The sequence below is a fragment of the Rousettus aegyptiacus genome, unplaced genomic scaffold (genome assembly GCF_014176215.1).
Source record: "Rousettus aegyptiacus isolate mRouAeg1 unplaced genomic scaffold, mRouAeg1.p scaffold_m13_p_9, whole genome shotgun sequence".
Taxonomy (NCBI): Eukaryota; Metazoa; Chordata; class Mammalia; order Chiroptera; family Pteropodidae; genus Rousettus; species Rousettus aegyptiacus.
The window spans coordinates 64,889,386-64,911,357 of NW_023416312.1; the positions used below are offsets into that span (position 1 = coordinate 64,889,386).

The 21,972-nt window shown below is 39.7% G+C and overlaps 1 protein-coding gene across 1 annotated transcript; it reads right to left on the reverse strand.

Moving 5' to 3' along the window:
* Nucleotides 1–1,005: 1,005 nt before the first annotated feature.
* Nucleotides 1,006–14,379, reverse strand: IRS4 (insulin receptor substrate 4). The gene is made up of 3 exons (XM_016137916.2): nt 10,533–14,379; nt 6,666–6,713; nt 1,006–1,073 (listed from the first exon to the last, which is right to left on the reverse strand). The coding sequence occupies exons 1-2, from the start codon at nt 14,377–14,379 to the stop codon at nt 6,700–6,702; spliced, it is 3,861 nt and encodes a 1,286-aa protein (XP_015993402.2). The 3' UTR covers nt 1,006–1,073; nt 6,666–6,699.
* Nucleotides 14,380–21,972: the final 7,593 nt, after the last annotated feature.

Here is a 21,972-nt window from a genome sequence, read left to right on the forward strand (position 1 = left end):
TCTGATTATTTTTTTAATTTGGTACATCTTACATAGGCTTATTGTCCAAATGGAAACAAGGCCTTAAGAGGTTCCTTTTGGCTTAAGATTTAGTCAGAATATTGATTGGTACACAAACACTAATTTCTTGAATATGGGAAACTGATCTATTTATAGGAGCCCTGGGCATAGGAGGGATAGTGTCTGTCAAGGAGAGAGCCAGAAAGAGGGGGAGGCAGAGAGGAGCATTGTGAAAAGACTTTTGAAGAAGTTTTAGGGAGAAAATGTAAGTTGCAAAATAAAAAAAAGGTGGTTTTGTAAATGCTCAATTGATTTGCAAGCAGAACATCACAGCGTTGTATATGAACGCATAGATAATCTATTCCTCAGTTCTGCATTTAATATTTTGGACATGCTCAACCACGGTATTAATTTAGTTGATATTTAATATGGACAGAATGTTGCAGTTTTGCCAATGAGCAAAAACTGAGATAATCTGCCCTCATTCCTGACTTTAAAATATTGAAACTGTCCCATCAAAATATCAGTTCGATTGACATTTAATTCTTTGATCAAGAAATGTTTTGTATATGTACTACTCAGAAAAAAAAGATCCCAGATCATACCTACCTTCTCATGAACATAACTTTTCTTTCTCTGCTCTTGTTTAAAGAATTTTCAACTTCAAAACTAAATCTAAATCTAAGTATTACACATCAGTAAAATTGATATTGGTCACAGTTACACATATGTAAATAACATTTTTGTAAAGAGGGAAAGACTTATGAGATGCTCACTTTTGGAGTATTTTTTTTTCTAAGAGACAGGTTGGAGAGGGAAACCAGAAAACAAAAACAAAGTACAGTGTAAATTTCTTAATTTAAGATCACCGGATCCATAAGGCAGTGGTACGAATGATCTGTGATAACGATCACTTAACTGCCAGCATCCACCTGTAGGCTTTTAGAAATTCAGTCTGCTTTCTATTCAGAAGCCTCTGAATTTTCTCTTTTAGGCAGATCTGGGGTAGACAAAGACGAAATTCCATAAGCATCACTCGTCTTCTAAAATGTGTTTGTGGCAATATAATCACTCTAGAAAAAAAAAAAAGATGACAAATGTTATTTGTAGAATTAAAGTGTGAAACATTTTCACCCCCACCTGTCCAAAACAAAACATAACAAAATCAAAATTGAACTGGTAGTTTTTGAGAGCCATATTGAGGAACAGAAATGCCTAACTCTGCCAGCTACCTGAGACAAACACCAGCACAAGCCCAGCAAAGATACAAAGGGCAGTCTCTTTTTGCCCTCAGGCTGCTACTCTGACATATTTGGTGGATAGCAGCTTTGTATGTGCACATACTGTTTTACTTCCTACCAATTGGGCTAGGAAATGAGCCACACATTGGGCAGACAAAGATAATTTTTCTTCTCCTACATGCTTAATTATGCCTTTACCAGATTATGTGGCACATGCCAAAGGATTTAAGCACAGCCTTGGCGCAAGTCTCCAGACTAGATCACTGGATTTCCTCTAAAAGAACAAGGTTATACCTGCAAGGGAGATTTGATTGAAATCCCCATCTGTCTAATGAAAAGAAGTTCTGTTATTACTCTCTTGGAATTCTGTTTATTGAGAGAGTGCATAATCGGGAGTAGGGCGGAGGAAGGGATCTAGTACAATGAAGAAGGTGCTGGACTGGAAAAGGAATGGGGATAAATGGTTGGTAAATGGGTTATTGGATGCTAGTGTTACTTTAAGATCAAGTCACATTAAAGTACCAAGTATTTTATTTCATTACAGCCATCCTAACAGAATGTATGGAAGCACCTCCCAGAGTATGTTTTGAGTACTAGATGTTATATTAAACCAGCAGCATACAGTATACATTTTGACTATTCACTCTTCCATCAGAGGTGTTAAACATATAACAGACTTGAAGTTGGATGAAGCACCAAAGGTCTCCATTTCCCTACCACCTATTTGTGGCTATTAGTCATGATTTGTTGTGTAGAGCTATTCCTTCACATTAAAAAGTTTACAAAATAAACACACTGGATTAGTAAAGATATTGAGCTTTTCTGTCAGCAGTGGGCTTAGAAAACTGTAGATTCTATGTATCAATCAAGTTTACACAGGATAAAAGGTGTCTATGATAGCCATAGGTTAACCATGAGACTGCATATTAGCAACTCAATTATCTGCTGCAAAATTACACTAGACTAGCATTATAGAATTTTGTAGATACTATCAGCTATAAGTTTCTAACAGAAGTTTAAGGTAAGAATGGTATCTCCCCTAATTTAGTTTGCTACTTTGTTTTAACATAAAAATATATTCATATATAGCATGCAGCATGTGCTTCGAAGATTCCTTACTAACCTATATAATACACTACATTACATAGATACAAATTGAGCTACATATAATATCCCATCAACATTATACTAAGTCTTATATCAGGAGCGTTTTTTGTTATTAGTTGTTTTTCTTTCTTCTTTACTTTTTTTAAATGACAGAGGCTCTACTAAAAATTCAATTCATATTTCAATAGCTTTTCTTTAACACCTACACTAGTATAGAGTGAATGCTTGATAGCATACCAAATGCTAGCAAATAATGGGGTGATTTCAAGTTTACTTTACAAAATATACTTGTCAACTCTTGATTAACCATGCTAGTAGAAAGGAAAAATGCTATTCAAAACAAGATAATCCAAAAATAATTTAATTTGCTTTTGAAAAGTGTTATGGAAACTTGAGCCACAGATTTGCCTTTATAATCCTATTTTACTTAGGCCAATATTAAAATAAGTTTACATTCACTGAGGACAGAGAAAGGAAGTAACTCAGAAGCCTGCTAGGTGGCAAACAAAAGCAATTTAGAAACAGTCTGCAAAATGAATATCAAAGGGCTGACAATCATATCTTAGTTCAGTCTTCATTTTGATATCATTTTACCACTTGAAAGGGAAATGGCAATGCTTTCAATAATGTGGTCTTTTTTGATGTATTATTTTCGCTTGATCCTGACAGGTTACAAATAATTGCCTTTTTGGTATTCTTACTTTCTGATTAATCAAAAATCTGTTTAATGACAAGTTAATTCCAGCCCCTTCGATGGGAGGTATACTCTTCAAGTATTCTTCTTTGTAGGAGAAGGAACTTCAGTGGACTGTGATGAATCAAAACATTTTCCTACTCCTGGCCCCCAAACCTGGCAGGTATCACTCTCTTCTCAGAAACAAATAAACTTTTTTGTTTCAATTTGTATAATGATATAAACCCGAACATTAATTTTTAATATAATAATAAAGCACACATGGCTTCAATATCCCTGAAAATTTGTAAAGTGAGCCAAGAAGTCAGTTTCTCCAGGGCATTTCAGACCTCTTTATATGAAGCATAAATATGCTTTTATTACAGTTTGAAGTCCAAAACGGCAATGGTTCCCCTGCTCAGAGGAAGCCAAAATTATAATAACACATCCAGTTATTCTCTCATTCTCTTTCCACTCTCCCCAATCTTAATGCCTTAGTTATCTTTTCAACTCCAATTTTCCTAGAACTCAAAAAAATATTTTTCAAATTCTTTTGAAAATATCTCACTGTTATTAGTCTGCATGCTATCCTTGCAAACAACTGGTGATCACATAAGCAGGGGCACCAGATAAAGCATTTGAAGGCAAACAAGCTAAAGGGAATGAAGGGCAATGGAAACATATACCCCAAAGATAAATTTATAATGATATAATTTTATTATTTAGCTTAGCATTGCCTTTGGCTTATATGTAGTATTTTCTTTCCCAATAAGAACAGATCATCACATTTTTCTGTGCCCTGTAAATAAATGTATAGCAGGACAATTCTCTAAGACTTGATAAAAAAGTAAGTGCTGTCTTTCAAGGGTAAAAACTAGCAATAATTGTTGCTAGTCTTTCTAATGCCAATTGTATCAAATTATTGTCTCCTTCAGAGACCAGAAGATCGAATATGCTTCTCCTCAAGATGGAAGCAGTTTTGTGACGGAATAGTCAAAAGAATCTGTAAGGTAAATGGATGACACTTGTAAACTTCCAACTCCTTAAAGGTCAGTTCAATTGTTTCACGCTGCCCTTCGCTAGCCACATCTGGACCACTAATGTGGGTTCATTCTGGTCTTGATTATTCAAATACAAACTAGGAATCAGCTACAGGATTTTAATCTCAGGTCAGCTTCCCTAATACCTCCCAACACACACTTGGGCCACTTCACTCTGCTCCCTAGTTACTACAGACTTAAAGAATGCAAGTTACTAGAATTCTAATACAGGCAGTCTCCAGTTTACAAAAGAGACATATTCCAAGGTTTATCGTTTAGTTGAAACTCAGAATAAATTACTCCATAGAAGTAATGTCATAAATAAATTGTGAATAGGTTCATAGGTTTGTCTACACATACCTATATTAAACCTATGCAGTTCCTGAACTAACAAAGGGAATTACTATGCCTAATTGTCACTTATAAAATCATTTCTGTGGGAAGATATATTTGACATTTCAATTTAGGACTTCAGGAAAATATTTCTTCTAGCCATGACAATAAGAATAGTGTCCTCTAAACTCAAGCTACTGAAATAATTGGCGGCAGGGTGGCAGCCACAATAAGGAGCCTTTCATAGGGTCAGTGGTGGGAATCTGAGGGTGAGGACAGTGTTAGTGTGCCTTTAAGGTTGGAAGCACAATTATGAAAAAGCAGAAGTTAAAAATCACATTTATTGGTCAGACTTTCAGGGGCTTCTTGGGTGCATATGTGAATAATTTTCAAGACGAATTTAGAAATAGAGAATTCATTGATATTCTAAGTTTCAAGTCTATAAGTAGAAAATTAGCAATCACACAGAGTCAAATTATATAAATTGTGAAATTTAGCTAGTGATTACAATTTATGGGGAATTGGCTATTCAGTAAATCCACAAAGTCTGACTAGTATCAAACATATTGTGGTAAATCTAACAATGAAAATAGCTTTAAACACCAGCCCAGCTGCTGCTGTGCCAACAAGTGAGAGTAGAGCAGGCAGCACAACTTTGGACCTGCAGAACAAGGAGCCCTGAAAAGAAAGCTGTTCCTGCAAGCTAAGCCCAAGCAGGCTGTTAACTAGGAGCAAGCAACATCTGGAAAATAGGTCCTCCCTGGGCTCTGTGAGACTCCCAAATTAACCCTCATTTTTTCAGCCACAGATGAGGAAAGGGCATGTTGTCCTGAAATTAGGGACACGAGTTCAACAAAGGCAAATGAGGTTAAGACATAATACAGCCAATGCAATCCTAACCAATTAGAAAGAGAAAAAAGAGCAATAACTTTCTCCTTTCACAAAATAAATATTTAAGTATATAATTTCCTTTAATTCTAAAAGGAATTAAGCGCTCAGTCATAAATTTTAAGGCACTCTTACTTTTTTTAAAAAAAGGCAAATCTAAAATAAGATATATATCTACATTTTTAAAAAGTCTTTAAGAATTTCTATTTCTCAAGTGTTTAGCCTACATTTTTAAAAGTAGATGACAATGTAAAACCTGTAGCTGCATAACCAATAACCAATGCAGGTAATATATTTTAAGTTCACATGGAAAGCATATGATCTTGGCAATTTTATCAATAGCTTTATAATCAGCAATCTGATAGTGTGATAAAAATCAGCAATCTGATAGTGTGGTAAAAATTGAGTGTCTTGTAATATATTCACTTCGTTATTATAAAAAGTGGCCTTTAATTTCTCATTTCTCACTCAAGACCAAGCAACATTTTCCAGTAAATGATCTTCACCATCTAAGAGCTTGGCAGCACCTCTTAGCCAAAACATATTACAGGCTTTAATTAAGGATTTTACAAAAGCTACTTTCCAATACTGCCAATAAATGTCTGGGTTATTTTTACACACTCTTAAAGCATTAAAAAATGTGCTAAACAAAATGAATTTAATTTTAAACAAGGATTTTTATGTCCCAAGGAGAGGATTTTATTTTCAAGGTTTCTAAAATCTATTTGCCTAACTGCAAAAAACAAGTTTACTTTTTAAATAAAGAGCGTCTATTTCTACAGTGCTTTTTCTTCCACCTATCTCACTTTATCCTGTTTTGTCCATTGTGATGGTTTAGATTAGAATATAAGATTTCATACATTTGCCCATTGTGATGGCAAATGTCAATGGATTGTTAGGAAAACCAAAATACCTAACTTCAGTTAAGGAAATTACCATCAATGGAAGTTCAATGAATGCATCTTCATTTCACTTTTCTTTCTTTCAGTGTTTCCACAGGATCCAAATACACACAGTATTCGTTTTTGGGAAGTAAAGATTAGCAAACTCTTCTCCAGAACATATTTAAAGCATTCATTTCCAGTACAGGTCAAATTCTTTTATTCTAAGAGTCATGGCAAACAGTACAATGTAAGGAAAATTACCCAAACTCTGGCAGATGTTTCACAGTGATAACACTCTGAATGAATTACTTACAATAAAATTTGCTGCTACCAAATTCAAGAAAACTTGTAGTCTTTCCCAATCCTTGCCAGTATAATAATCTTTTATCAATAGGAAAAGAACAGATTGAACATCTAATTAAAGGACACTGTGGTGTGCTGCATGAAGCACTGGACTGAAAGCAGAGGCATAGGTTTGATTTTCAGCTCTGACACTTACCTCTTTGACCACGGGAAAATTCTTAACACCAACTTCAGTTGCAGCCTGCTGTCTCCCAACAAAATAATGAATGTGAATGTGCTTTGCAAATTATAAGACAATATGCAAATGTAAAGCATTCCTTCCATCAACATGTCAACACTTTAACAATGTCCCTTTTAAATCACGCACAGTATTCCTTATTGCTCCCTATACTTGTTACCTTCATCTATTTCAATACAAAAAATTTGGAGTCACTCTAACAAGCCTGAGTGTGTTCCCAGAACAGCTCCCTGTCAATGACTTGGACGTATTTTAGCTCATGTTTGGCAATTAGGAAGAGGAAAAGAAAGCAAAAGATTTTGTTTGAGTTTTTATGCATGTGTGATATTCTAATGTGCCCAATTAAAGTCTTAATCCTTGATTAAAGACGATGTTTTGCTAGTAGCAGAACTGTTCACCCTGGAAGCATCACTCTTAGAATGAATGTAAATGGATAATGATTGCCAACAACTTTAGTTTTCTTTAATTGAATGAAGTCCTCTTTAATTGTGGTAAGTCAAATACCTCTACAACAAATATCCAATTTGGAGTTTGTGTGTGTGTGTGCGTGCGTGTGTGTGTGTGTGTGTGTGTGTGAATGTTTCCTAAAATAAATGGCCCATCAATGGTGACTGAGAAATTTCTGCTATATGGAGATTTTACTCTAGTAATTTATAAGTCCAATACAACAAAAACAATTTGCTCTCAGCACCTATAATTTATAACAAGAGGATCTGGCAGTAGTATACTGAAAAGAATGTTAATAATAGTGGCGAAATTTTCAAAAGGTAATTACTACAGATTTTTCTCTTGCTTTTGAATACCAAGTGCTATCATAACATCCCTAATTTGACTGACCAATTCTCCCAACCCCTCCTAGAGCTGCCTTTATCCTATCTCTGGAAGGGAAAAAATCAGTGAACTCTTCACCTTACATCATTTTAAACTATGCATTCTATGTCAGATATAGCAATGAAAAATGCAAAAAATGCATATGTAGGCTAAGAGTTAGACTAAACCGTATAAGATACTATATTCTCCTCCTAAATGCTATTGCTTATAACTCGTGTGTATAAAATGTGAAGACTTCACACTTTTTAAATTAATACATTTATAAAAATGTGAAGTCAAGGTTATGTTTCTTGGTGTTTCTTTCTAATCGTCTTGAACAAATGGCTTTAAAGTACTTACTTCTATGCAAAGTGAATGTGGGTAAATGAAATTATATAACCGAAAAGTGAGTTTCGAGAACAGAGAACTTTAATTTAGCTTTGTGTTTCTAAAGGTCATAATAATGACAGTAACGACAATGATAATAATTGTATAATAATTCATTTACAACACTTATTATGTGCTAAGCTCTGTTCTAAGCACTTGCCATAAATTAAAATTACCTTTTGAGATACATAATTGCTAATAAAGATTGTGCCTTTATTCCTTTATCAAAGTATATTTTTTTGTTTTCTAGCATAAAATATATTTTTAAATATTTGTTAGGAAGGTGAAGAGAGATCAAAAATGCATGAAAATTATTCTATAGCTTTATAGTCAAAACACATCAGAATTATCCACCCTGTTCTTAACACTTTACAGACAACAGCCTACCATATAAATTTACATTAAAATAGTAGCAAAAGTCATTTCCTGCAGTGAGTTCCTTCCATATAGTTTTCTTTTTATATAGCTCAGCAAATTATGTGCCAGAATTACCCTTAGGACCAAGCACTTTTGCTAGAAACTAAATCTTTAGTTTAAACTGTTGAAACTTCAATTCAGTATTAATCCAATAACAAAATAAAAATATATCTGTAAAGGTTGTTTCAACCTAAGCACCCATTCCCCTGTGAGATACAGCTTCCTTATTGTAGTCATTCAAAATTAAAAATTTCAATGAACAATAAATACTTTGTGAGAACATTAAATCTTTAAAATAGCTACAAAGTCAACTGAAGTTATTTGTAAATCAGTAACTTACACTAAAATAATGAAAATTGGATCTGGATAATCCTTAGGAGGTCAGGGTTTATTTAAGGAACAAGAAGATTTCACTAATTTTAATCCTAGCTGAAACAAAGAGTATTGGAAAACATAGAGAAACCTCTATGAAAACTTGTCCTTTCCAAGATACCACAGGGACACAGACAGCTATGAACACCTACATCAATAAAAACTGTGTCTTTAGCCATTAAGCTCCAACAACACCTTGAGACCAACTTACAGGTGTACTTTACAGAATACAATGATCTGTTCCTTAAAAGCTGGTTATGAATTAAATTCTTGGAAAGAGAATTATATATTTTAAATGCATGGTTTGGGTAGTAGCGGTGATCTGGTTTTTGTGTGTGCATGTGTGTTGTGGGGTAGAGCTCATGCTTTAAAAATCTGAATGGAATCCTTTGGAAAGCCAAAGTATCCTTTTGTCCTTTTAATGATCACTCTTTAATGGGTCCATGCTGCAAATGTGAGTTTCTGTATGGCAAGTTTTCTAAAGCAAGGAGAGAAAGGGGAGGGGGGCTACACCTGCACTAAATAGGAAGCTTGTTAGGTGACTGTTGTGATCAGTCCCGACTTGTTCTGCCTGATCAAGCACAGTGGGCTGAGATCCAATCACAAAGGCATTCCACAAAGCAAGTAAAGCAAAAATCTTCACTAAACTGACTACTGGAATGAAAAACTGCTGGACTCCATCCCTTCCCTTCACTGGAAAAGAAGCACATTCTACTAAAGAGGGAAGGCACTCGAGACTATGGAGACATCTTCGGAAATCATTTCTTGAGACTGCCTCCAGACGTAATAATAACAAAACTGCATAATGTACACAGTAGATTTACTCAAAGTCGTATTTCCAACTCTGACAACTCCTACTCTTCTTTATTTCTTCTTCTGATAAAGCAACCCTTTAAAAAAGTTCAACTGTTGCAGGGCTGCCCCTGGGGTCATGTCTTCCTCCAGCCTTATTATCTTGATTTCCTGGATTTCCCAGAAGACACACCAATTAGATATTTTAAATACGTTTTAAACCTTTGAAACAATATTCATACCCATTATCAAGTTGTCCTCATACCCTCTTTTGGGGGAGTTATATGAAGAAAATGAGTTACAGCGAAGGTGTCTTGCCTGTCACTACTAGTGACAGAGGAAAGGAACTCTCAAAGTTTCTGGCAATTTATCCTGTATGCAAAAACAAAAGAAATCAACACAAAAACACATCCCAGAGCCAAACACTCTCTTCTTTTAATCACTTGTTGTTCTGGATTATTTATGTTTTGTTCCCTCCAGGCATTCATGCTAAGAACTGAGATTTAACCTTCTTGGTAAATCACAGCAACTAACATAACCACCGCTGCTTTTTAAAAGGTAACTTTCAGAGGAGAAAGTCATCCTCCCCCAAACGCTAATAGTTAATCATTACTGCTTAATATTCTATGCTCTTATTAAAATTCCTGCAATTACGTATGGGCATTTGTAAAAGAGCATGGTTTATTTGTTGATTTTAAAATAAGTTGATGGGATTCAATGTAAGGTGTTCTGTGTGCATAAATCATTAAGTTTTAAGGACGAGTATTTGAACGCATCCTCGTACTACATATCCTTAAGTTTTAACTGCTCCTAAAAAGTAGAATTAATGTTTAAGTGATAATCGGTTCTTTCCAGATAAACTGTGATCGGATTAAAACTTAAGTTTTTGCAAATATCACAAGGTGTTGCATGCATAATTAAAGCTGAATTCTATTTTCTGTCCCAAATAGGCATTAACTAACTTTCCTAACACTGTAGCCATAGTAGCACACCAATTCATAATCAATGACCATTAACCTTAGGAAAATGAATTCTAAAATTACCAACCTCTTTGGGGAGAGTCGAACTTCCTGTTAGATCTGGCAAAGTCCATTCTCACGTTTGTATCGTCGTTGTCTTCGTCTTCGTTGTCAGAATCTTCTCGCTCGGAGAGTGTCGGCACCAGGCGGTGAGGTGGTGGGGAGGGAGCGGCAGCCGCGGCCGCAGCTGCAGCCGCAGCCGCAGCCGCAGCCGCAGCCCCGTCGTCCAGGTTCACGTCTCTGTCAAGGTCTGCAGATGGGTTTTGGATTCTAGGGTTCGAGCCACAGGCAAAGACCTGGAACCCCCTTACTGCTTCGGCATCAGCAGCGTTAGCAACAAGTTGGAACCAGCAGACAGAGGCGGAGTTAAATCCAGAGGCAGCCTCAAAGCCCGTGGCAACTGCGCCGCGTCCTGGAGCCACGGCTAGGGCGGAGGCGGCGGCTAAAGCCTGGCGCACGGCAAAGGTGGGCACAACGACCGCAGTGGCGGCCGAAGCTAAGGAGGCGTAGAGGTCTCTCTCCAGGCTGTCAGTTGGCAAAGCAAAAACAGAGGCTCTGGCAGATGCAAAGAAACTCAGCAAACGGCTTTGTGGGTGTCTTCTCTCTAGCTCTTCTTCCTGCAGCAGTCTAGCTACAGGTGCTGGTTCAGAGCAATGGCTGGGGGAGAGAGAAATGTCCATGCAACACTCAGAAAATGGGTCGACCACATACATTCGACCTGTTTCAGCATCGTAACGAATGGCACTGTCAGCAAAAGGCATGGCTGGTGTCATTGCTGGATTGAAAATCACTTCAACGTAGTCACGCTCTTCCTCATTAGCATTGCTACCTGTAGTACTGGAAAGAAGAGGCAAAAGTGGCCACCTAGCACCGTCCAGAGAGAAAAGGTTGGCACCTGTAATCGTTCTTAAAAGATTTGAGAGGTCATTAGCTGGATTTCGAAATGGCATTCTGAACCCAATATTCACGTAATGAGAAAAGGCTGACGGTCTGGGGTCAGCAATAATGCCCCACGAACGAGGCAGTCCTTGAGTGAAGGGGACTAGCATATTGCTATTTCTTTTAGTGAAGTCAGTGTTGACGTAGTCACTAGAACTGTCAGCCTCTCCCTGCTCACATAAGAGCTTTTGTGGTTTTGGCTTGATTTTATTTCCTTTCGCAATAAAAGAAAGTTGGTTAGGTCTCTTAGTCTTGTTCTTGGGGGACTCATCATCTGAAGGCTTTGAGGGTGACCCTCCATCTCCAGGTTTTGAGAAGGACCTCTCAAGTGAAGGCTCTGAGGCTGCATCTTTGGGGCCCCTGATAAATGAGGTTTCCTTTTCTAGGCCCTTCCCCAAGAGTTTTCCAGATAGCATTGGCACATACTCACTGTGGTCACTCTGTCCCAACGGTGAGCTCTGTAAAGGATTTGGCAGAGAGAAGTAGGAGCTCCAACTTTTGGAGGAAGAGCCACCCTGAGGATTTCTGGATTTTTTTGGAATTGCACCAGCTCCAGGAGCCATAAACATGTAATCACTGTCACTGTCATTGTCTTTAGAGTCACCTTCTTTATCAGGATCAGGTGCTTTTGGAGGACTTGGAGCAGGTGGTGGGCTCACTCTGGGGAACATCATCATGTACCCTCTTGAATCTTCAAAAGGGGATCGAGAGTGGAGCCTTTTTGAAGCAGAAACATGTTGAGGAGCCATTGACATATAATCACTGGAGCTTGCGAGAGGGGCAGCCGCCCCTGGTCTCATTGGCATATATGGGTCGTCCTCATCTTCATCAAAAGTTCTAGCTCTGTGCGAACTTCGAGCTGCATCTTGTGAAGTCTCTGCATCTTTGACTTCTTTAGCTTCTTTGCGTTCTTTTGTAGCTCCTCTGTCAGCACAAAAATAAAGTCGGAACCTTCCCCCAGATTTCCCTTTGCCACCAGTTCCTACAGCTGGTGGGGGTGGAGGTGGAGGTAGTGTCGGTGATGGCATGTGCTGTTGCTTGCTTTGAGTTAATTTGCCAAAGTAGGATCTTTTCTTCAGGGATTTTTTCTGTTCATCATTGCCATTAGAGCCTTTCCCACTTCTTGAGCCTTTGCCCCCTCCAGAGTTCTTGCCACCACCTGAGCCATGGCCATCTCCCGGTCCTTGGCCACTACCTGAACCATGCCCACCACTGGCTCCCTGCCCACTGCCTGAGCCATGCCCACCTGTGGTCCCCTGGCCATCTCCTGAGTTCTGACTCCCTCCTGAACCCTGATTCCCTGAGCCCAAGCCCCCTGAGCCACCACTTGAGCCCTGGCTACCTCCAGAGCTCTGTCCTGCACCTGAGCACTGGTTTCCTCCTGAGTTCTGACTACTGGAACCTTGGCCACTTGAACCCTGGCCACCTCCTGAGCCCCGGCCGTTTCCTGAACCCCAGTTGTTCATGGGCATGTAGTCGCCTCCTCCGTTACTTTCCTGACCGGCTTGGCCCTGAGGATTGCCTTCTTCCACACAGTTGCCAGAGGCTGAACCAGATGCTTCAAGAGACGGGCAAACTCTGTCGCTGGAGGCTTCTGCTGGGTGCGGGCCATGCACCGGGCTGGGTGCCAGGCGGCGAAAAAAGCTGGCTGGCACCGAAACAGCTCTCCTGGACCTCCGCCCTCTGGGCAGGTGCAGTCTTCCTCGCCTGAAGTGAGGCACCGGCTCGTTGGGTGTTACGTAGCGCCTGGTAAGGAGCGTCTCGTCTTCCCCATCACCGATGGCCCGGAGGTGGCAAAATTGCTCAAAGCGGGACCTTCTGAGCCAGCCTCCGGGTTCAAGCGGCAGCGTTTCCAGGTGCCTCCTAGTGGACAGTAGGGTTAACAGGTGGGCGCCGATGCTGATGCTGTAGCTGCGGCAGCGGGCTCTGTATTCGTCTGCAGACAAGGCTCTCATCTTCTCCAAAAAGAGCTCGTGCATGTTTTGGGCCACTACAGAGTCATCGACCTGCATCCAGAGCTCCCCTGGACCGATGACAGTGGACCTGCCGACTTCCAAGAAGAAATACTGCTCTGAGTGCCCGCAGCGACGGATGCTCAGGAGCTGGACGACCACGCTGGCCACTTCGGTATTCAGCCTCACAAACACAACCTCTTCGTCGGTAAGACAGAGCCGGAACACGCCGCTCAGCTCTTTTCGGTGCCCCAGCCCCCTGGGTTTGACTATTACCTGCCACACATCTTTGTAGAACGGTGGCTCCGTCGCCGCTGCGGCCGCCAGCGCGGCCGGCCCTCCGTCCGGCTGCGCGCCCGGCGTGCCGCAGCGGCGGCGTTTGCTCTCGAGGATGAGGCGGCTGAGCAGCAAGTACCAGCTCTCTTGCTCCGACTCGTTCTCTGCCACCATAGCGAAGTACTCGTCCTGGGTAAAGAGGGCAATGAGGTGTGGGTACCTTGCGTCGGCTCGCTGGCTCACGGAGAAGCACTGGTACAAGGTGATCACGCGCCGCGGTGGGATGAGCGCAGGGACTACTGCGCCTGAGGCGGCCGCCGCTGCTGCAGCAGCCGCGGCGCGGACACTGTGCCGGAACTTCTTGGCATTTTCATAGTATTCCAGCCGAGCGGGCGCGTCGGCAGTCTCGAGTTTGAGCACGAAATAACGCCTGTGCCCATGTTTCTGCTTCCGCAAGTAGCCGCGTTTGCAGACTTCGTCCCCAACAGGGAGATCCTCCTCATCGGACTCGGAGTCTGACCGGGAGCCAGTGGCCATGGAGAGCCACATGGCTCCCGGACAAGACGACCCGGTCCCAATGAGTGCGGTCGGGGTTCCCGAAGAAAGAAGTGGGGTGGTCGCCACTGCAGCTAGAGCTGCCGCTGTAGCCGCTGCTGAAGCTCTCAGTCTCCTTGTCGCTTGGTCACGAGCGAAGGAACAACTCGCCATGGTGATGCACGATGGTTTTAAGGTGAGCAAAAGGGGGGGGGGGCTCTTGGAAGGGAGGGTTGGGAGAAGAGGCCGTCAACCCCTGTCCGCCCGCCCCAGCTCCCTCCCGCCTCGGCCCGCGCCCCCGCCCACTCCTCTCTGAGCGCACAGCAGTGGGCAAAACAACACGTGACTATAGCCTCACGCGGCGGCCGCTGAGGCTCCAGCTACCCGCCCAGTGGAGGGGCGTGAACTGCAGCCAGCTGAGGTGTGCAAAGGAGGGGGCAGCGGGCTCGAGAGGCGGGACCACCTCTGACTCAGCCTGGACCCTCTTGGTAAATCTCCCGGCCTGTGGGCCACCAGAGGATCAACGGGAGGAGGTGGGGCTCTCTGGATGCGCTTAACAAAGTAGTCCACGAGGGCACAGGAGGGTAGGGTAAGGAAGAGAGGGGCAGAGAACGGAATGACCAGCGATCGGGCCGGGTGGAGGCGCCACGGCCCGGGCTCGACGGGCTAGAGTGCGTGAGAGGTTGTGGGAGGGGCGGAGCGCAATGCTGTCGGGCGGCACCAGGGTAGGGAACGCGCACAGTCGCTGGACAGTTTGTTTGTTTATTTGGTAAGCTGGAGCCAGGTAAAATTGTTGCAAGGTTTTCACTGAGTGCGATGGAAGCCAATGGGAGTATCTGGCAGGAAGGCAGCCCTGGATTAATTAGTTTGGAGGATTGGAGGGGAGTTGAGGTGCAAGGGGGTGTGGTTTGGGTCTTGGAGTGGTCTCCGTAGTCTGACTGTTGCGGATTCAGGCGGTAAACAACCCTCTTCAAGCAGCTGTTATTAGTAGTGATAAACTACAAATCCCAAAGCTCTGGTGACCCCGGGACCAAGCCAAGTGCACTCTTTTTCTCCCTATCCCTCACATAAATTCTCTGTTCCTGTCACAGTCAGGCCCACTCGCTTCCGCTGCGCAAGGTGAACCGAAAGTCTTGGGAGAAAGTCGGGCATCCCCCTAGGAACGTGTTAAGGACCTGGGCCCTCAGACCTGCTGCCCACCGCGTTTCAGGCACTCCTGAGCCACCTCCATCCCTGACAAAAGTACTGGAGCACGCGAATAACAGTGATGCTTTCAAAATGAACATCCTCTTGAATCAGAGCGCATTTCTAACCCACAAAACACAGCTTGGCTAAAAATGGTATTTTGGGGTGTTTGATTAATGATGACTGGAAGCACAGATTTGGGAGCCTGCAAAGTATACAGCTATATTGAAAAAAATCGGACTTGATTCTTACTGAGAAACGCTAGTGTTATGCTGTTGTGATTATTTTCCCGTGGGAGATGCTTTGAAAGGAGCCTTTAAGAGAATTTCAAAATAATATCAAGTTTTCCTTTCCTTGAGCGAGACCAAAAAACTTTAGAAAAAGAAAAGCTCGTACCTAGAACAAAGAATCATACTGAATACATATCCTAGAATATATTTCACATCCCTTGCGTCACGAAAAGATTTTTGCTGAATTTCAGTCTACAACTTGACACCGCAAAAGTAGGAACTACTATTTCACTCATTTTTGGAAACACTGCTGGAGTGTAAGTGTAACCTCCTGAAGTCTCAGTCTCTCTCTCTCTCTCTCTCTCTTTCTCTCTCTCTCCTCTCTCTCTCTCTCTCTCTCTCTCTCTCTCTCTCTCTCTCTCTCTCTCTCTCTCTCCCCTCTTATTCCCTCTCCCTTTTTCTCTCTTCCTCCCCACCCCTCGCTCGCTCTCTTTCTCCCTCTATCTCTCTCCCTCTCCCTGCTTCTCCCTCCCTCTCTCTCAACTTGTCCTTCACTAAAATTTCAGAAAATGTGACCACAGTTGCAAAGAGCGAATTAAGGTTAGGCAAAGGGAGGAGACATGTGATATTTCTTTGTAAAAGAATGGAATGTCAGTTCACCTTTGCCTTAGGGTAGATGCTGTAACAGTAAACTAGGCAATTTATGCATCATAAAAATAAATCCCATTTCTGCCCCTCTTAAGATTTTTTCTCTGTTGGAAACAATAGATATACGGAGATGAATGGCTCTTTTTTGATGCTCACATTTTGGGGAAAAAGTAAATTGGTTTTGATTGTCCCCAAAATATTAGAAACAATCATCACATTCTCTCTGTTACCACGGGTTTATCAGGGCAGTATACTCACAGGTGCCAGGAGCAGCTGTGCTTTCTGAAAGGAGCTAGAGGCAGAAAAAGTGTGCATGCTGAGAGAGCCCCAACTGGAACTGCTACCTATATGTTTCAGCTGCCTAGTCACGTATGTAGAAGATTTCTCTACTAATAGCCAAAATGATAATGACTAAAATAATTTGAGATTTTTCTAATAAGTATTATATTTCATGAGTGTTTCCAAGCACGAGGTTTGCTTTAGATAGAAATATTTTGAAAACAAGCAATGCATTTGCAAGTGCTTTGAGATATTTTACAATGTATTGAAAAACATTAAGCTACATGTTAGATAAAACTTGGAAAATACTGAAAATAATAAATTTTAAAACATTCATGTCTTTATAGATTTTTTTTATATGGAGTAGTAGGCTTACAATGTATATAATGTTGTATCTTGTTCTTTTCACTCAACAATACATGGTAACATTTCTCCATATTATTATGGAAGAGCCTAAACATCATTTAAAATGTAGGAAATTTTCCAGGCAGCTATGTATTAACACACTTAATCGTCTTTGAGGTATTTAGGTTGTTTTCACATTTTTTTTCAATATTATAAATAATCCTGCAATGAACATCTTGTACTTGTAGCTTTTTTAATTCTTAGAATTATTCATTTGGGGTGGAATCTGGGAGTTGAATTACTGGGTTAAAAGGTATGAACATTTGATGCATTTTTTTTTAATATATCAGTTTGCCCTTCAGCACTGATTGCCAGAATTGGACATTCCTGTCTTTTTTAAAAAATCACTGATGAGATGGGTCAAATGGAGTTCTACTGTTATTTTAGTTTGCATTTTTATTTACTAGTGAATTAAACACACACACACACATATATATATATTTGCTGACAATAGATGATCTTCTGTAAAGTATCTTTTATGTTCTTTGCCTTATTATTAGATTCTTAGTGTTTTTTCTTACCGTGTGTGACTTGTTACATAATAAAGATATTACAGCTTTGTCATATTCGTTGCAAGTTTTTTCCCAGTCTATTGATGAAAAACAACACATTTTTAAAAAACTTTTTGTCACAATGAGGTTTGTAGTGCGGTTTAAAATGGAGCAATTGGCATACACAAATGTCACTATGATCACTTCCAACCCTCTTTTAAACCATCTCTTATATCTAAGCTTATATGCTATTTAAAGAGATAATTAAGTTTGTCCTCATATCAACAAACTATAAGAGTGCATATAAATTTGTTAAATTTTGTGTAGTGCTCTTAAATAATGCTTTGTAAGACATTCTCTAGGGTGAATCCTCTAGGACTAATTAATGGGTTTTTAAAAGGTGTGGAAATAATCTTTAGACAATTACAGTGAAAAAATAACATTGATGATTATTGGCTATATATTTAGTTTCAACAAAATGGAATTAGAGATATAGCTATATGTTTCATATAGGATTTTACTTTGTATGTTTCCTATGATGAGAGAGGATTGGGCAAATATTAGTAATTGTCAACAGGGAGTGCGTAGCTAGAATAACATTATTTTCTTCACATAGATTCTTTATCTAGGTTAACCAAATCTAAGTTCTAAAAGTTGTTCCAACACTGAAGCTCTCTGGAAGAGACCATCATTAATGAATAGCACCAGATGCTACAGCTTATCTGACAAATATTTAAACTTTCGTCTTCCTAGACAACTTAATGATATAGAGTAGTTGTTTAGTTTAGGTCAGGTTTCTGTAGGCAAAATAAAGTGGAGAGGCGGTACAGACATCTAGATGGTCTAGGCAAAAAGTAGAGCCTCTGTATTTGGCCGGAACTCACTACATGTTTGCTTTAATACTCTGTTCCCCTTTGGTTATAGATTTCGGTCTCTTAATTTGTTGTTTTTATATTTAGGACAAGTTACTCCAGAAAAAAAAAGTTCTTTTCCATATCCAGTTATAACTTCTGTAAATTTTGGACTCTGAACCAAGAATCTCAAACATAGATTTTTAAAACAACAGATAAAGGGTAGTAAAACCTGCAATATTTCTTATTTGTTTGCTAGTTTAACTGAGGGGGAAAACTCAAGCATTTCAGCTGGTATTTTACACCTAGAAACTAAAGTAAATGGATAAATACAGTCATGATACCTCTAAAACAGTTTCTATTTAATAAAGAAATATGCTGTTAAGGGATTTGCCTTTAAAAAGGAGTTTCCCGTGAATCCTGTTTTAAGAAAGCAGTTCTTTTACTGAGTAGTAAGTAGTAATAAAAACTCATCTTTTCCCCTCACATACATGATCATCGGTATTCTAAAACCCACTGTACAAAAATCAAAATAGATAATAGAAGTATAGATTAGCTTAAAAATTAAACCGTTACAGTAAATACAGACATTATTCAAGAAAATAAAGCCTAAGGGGAAAAAGTTACCAGTGTAAAAGCACTATTATTCTTGCCCAATATATAAATTGTCTTTTAAATATTAACTCTGTATTCTTTGTAAGCTGACATACAATTTTGCTGATGAAAATGTGGTGCGACCCTTGATATTCAACAATCATGCTGGTAACGATGATTGTTTTCTCTGCATTTGGGCATAAATAAATTCATGGATAGTGAACGATGTGTTCGACACTATGCAGGAATAAAGAGTGCCCTGTGATTTGTGGCTGCAGCCACCGCTTGCAGATGATGGCTTTGCATCCCTTTTCTTCTGTGCTACTCAAAATCTCTGCTGGAGAAAACAACAGTCAAATGCCTGACTGCTGCACACAGAACAGATCTGTTTACTGCTTTTGTTTCCACGCAGTCTTCAGCTAAAGTAATTAGAGCAAATGCATGGTTTAATTAGGCTCCTGAAGCTTCTCTGTTATCCCAGGAGTCAACTGAAAATTAACTTAGTTAAAAATCAAGCCTTTTTTTTCCCACCTTCAAAAGATAAAACTTTCATTTAGAAATGACTTTTAGTAAGTAAACTAAACATCAGAACAATCTAGCAGATTTCACATCAATTTCAATGATTTTATACCATATATACTTTCTTTGTTAATATAAATGAACAATAAAAAATAGCTTAATACTTTTTCTTGTTGACATACGGCAGCTTTGTTCTTAGTGTCAAAAAGATTATTTCATACTGCCAGTTCATACTGCCTTGTCTTGAAAAGTTAGCATCTCTATTTTGGAACTTAAATAGGATCATTAAATGATTAAATTTGTTGTTTTAAAGAAATTTGTATTAGAGACTTGCACTTTCTTTTGGATGTTTAGAAAACCAGCTATCATATTTAAGATGTAATATGTATTGTGCTTATCATCAATTTATTTTTTTTCCACTCCTCCATGGTCCCATGACATCTCTCAGATTGAAGTCTTTCATTTCTACAGTAACTATCCTGGTCTGTGCCCCTATCAACTCTACCAGGATTGCTGAAGTTGCCTCTTAAAGTGGCCTTACTCTTCTTCAGTCTCTACACAGTAGTATATTTCCCTTTATATGTCACTTCTGTCATACCATTCCTTTCTCAGTGTTATACAAAGTGCCGTCCTCATTTTTCTGCTCTGTCAGAACTAAACTCCTAACCCTAGGATATGTTTCCCAATTGACACCATAATCAACCCTTTTTCTCACTCCCTTAATGCATACAACTCATTTTTTTTCAAAATTCACTTATTCTATTATAATACATCTCGCTGCCCACACCTCTAGTTAGGTTGGTCTCTTTAAGGCATTCTGTATATGATTTATATATTTCCACTGTTACTTAGGCTATTTCTAATGTCTAAATGTCCTCCTCTCCCCAATCATCACTTAATGCCAATTATCTTCCTCAAGACTAAGCTCAAGAAAGCTTCCCTCTCATAATCTCACTACAACCACTACCTAATTTTCCTAATCATTGCATATAAGTAGAGCTAAGGATTTAGTTGTTATTCACTGATATGGTCATATCATTGTTAAATGACAGTCATTGTTAAAATGACTAATACTTTTCTACCACTTGGCAAATAGCTAGTGCCCTGAACCTTCTACCCGTACCCTTCCCCTACCCCCACTCCAGATGCTCTTACCCAACTAATTAATTATCCTGGCTACTCAAACCCCTCCTTCAGGAACCTCCCACCTTTCCACTGTCCAGCCAGCACAAGGTTAACTACTGGCACAGCAGTGAATTTCTAGAACCCTACTCTAGAATCTTGACTAGAATACATTTTGATTGATAGGCTTATATTACACAAGTTGTTAAGTAATTTAAAATACTACCCTCGGATATAACTAATCCTTGATTTAGGAACACTGTTCTTGTTCTATACTATAAACACCTTGAGGACCAGGACTTGGACTGTGTCATATTCAGCTTTGTATCATCCCTAGTGCTTAATGTAGTGCATGGAAATCACCAATACATCTTTGCTTGAGAGAAGAAGGGGAGAGGAGGGGAGGGAAGGGAAGGGATAAGAGGGAAGGGAAGGGAAGAGAAGGAAAAGGAAGTACAGTGGAAAGAAAAGAGACAAGAAATGCCAAAGACAGGTTTAAATGGCCAGTACAGACTACTTCCTCCACCAGATTACGTTTAACAGTGCCCAAGCTCTCTATGACTGATGGCAAAGTCATTGTGACTTCTGCCTGATTGCATACCTCTTCTTCCACAAAGGAATCATGCCCATTCTATTCTATCATTCATAATAGCTGAGCTAATTTTTCCCCACACATATATATCCTTTTTTCATTTTGCAATTGTTGTCAGAAACCAGGAAATATCTATACCCTATATTTCCCCCTCCCTTTTTCAGTTCCATTTGGGAATGAAGAGACATTTCAACCCTGATCACGTAGGATGTTTAATATAAAATTAATGCTGGTCATAAACATATAGTAATGGTGATGATAAACCTTTATCAAGGAAGAGCACTTATCACTTATTGACACCATTGTCCCCCACCTCCTCCACTAGAATGTAAGCTCCATTGGTTCCTGAGTGTTCTCCATGTATTCTTAACTATGTATTCCCGGTGCCTAGAACAGTACCTGACGTGTAGTAGAGATCCTGAATAAACACTTGTTGAATGAGTGTATGAAAATGAAAAACATACGTTTCAAAGTTAAATTAGAGAGACCTCATGGATCACAAATGCTCCTGATAGGGATCTCTTTCAGAATCTCCACAGAAATCTTCATCTACCTGCTTTAATTAAACATGCTCTTTCTCAAGCATCAGCATTCAAAATATCTCCAGATACATTTATAAGTCTATTTTATAATCAGTTCTATTTTCCAATTTTTAATTGTTAGTATTACAACACGTTTCCTTTTTACTATATTTCCATAGCAAATATAGAGACAATTTCCATAGCAAATATACAGACAATTTCCATATCTTGTGAATTAAATGAGTTTCCTTTGGCAAACCCATAAATTCAATTAGCTTTTATTTATAATATTTCTCTTGGTAAAGTGTGTTTAGGTTCAAAACAACTGCC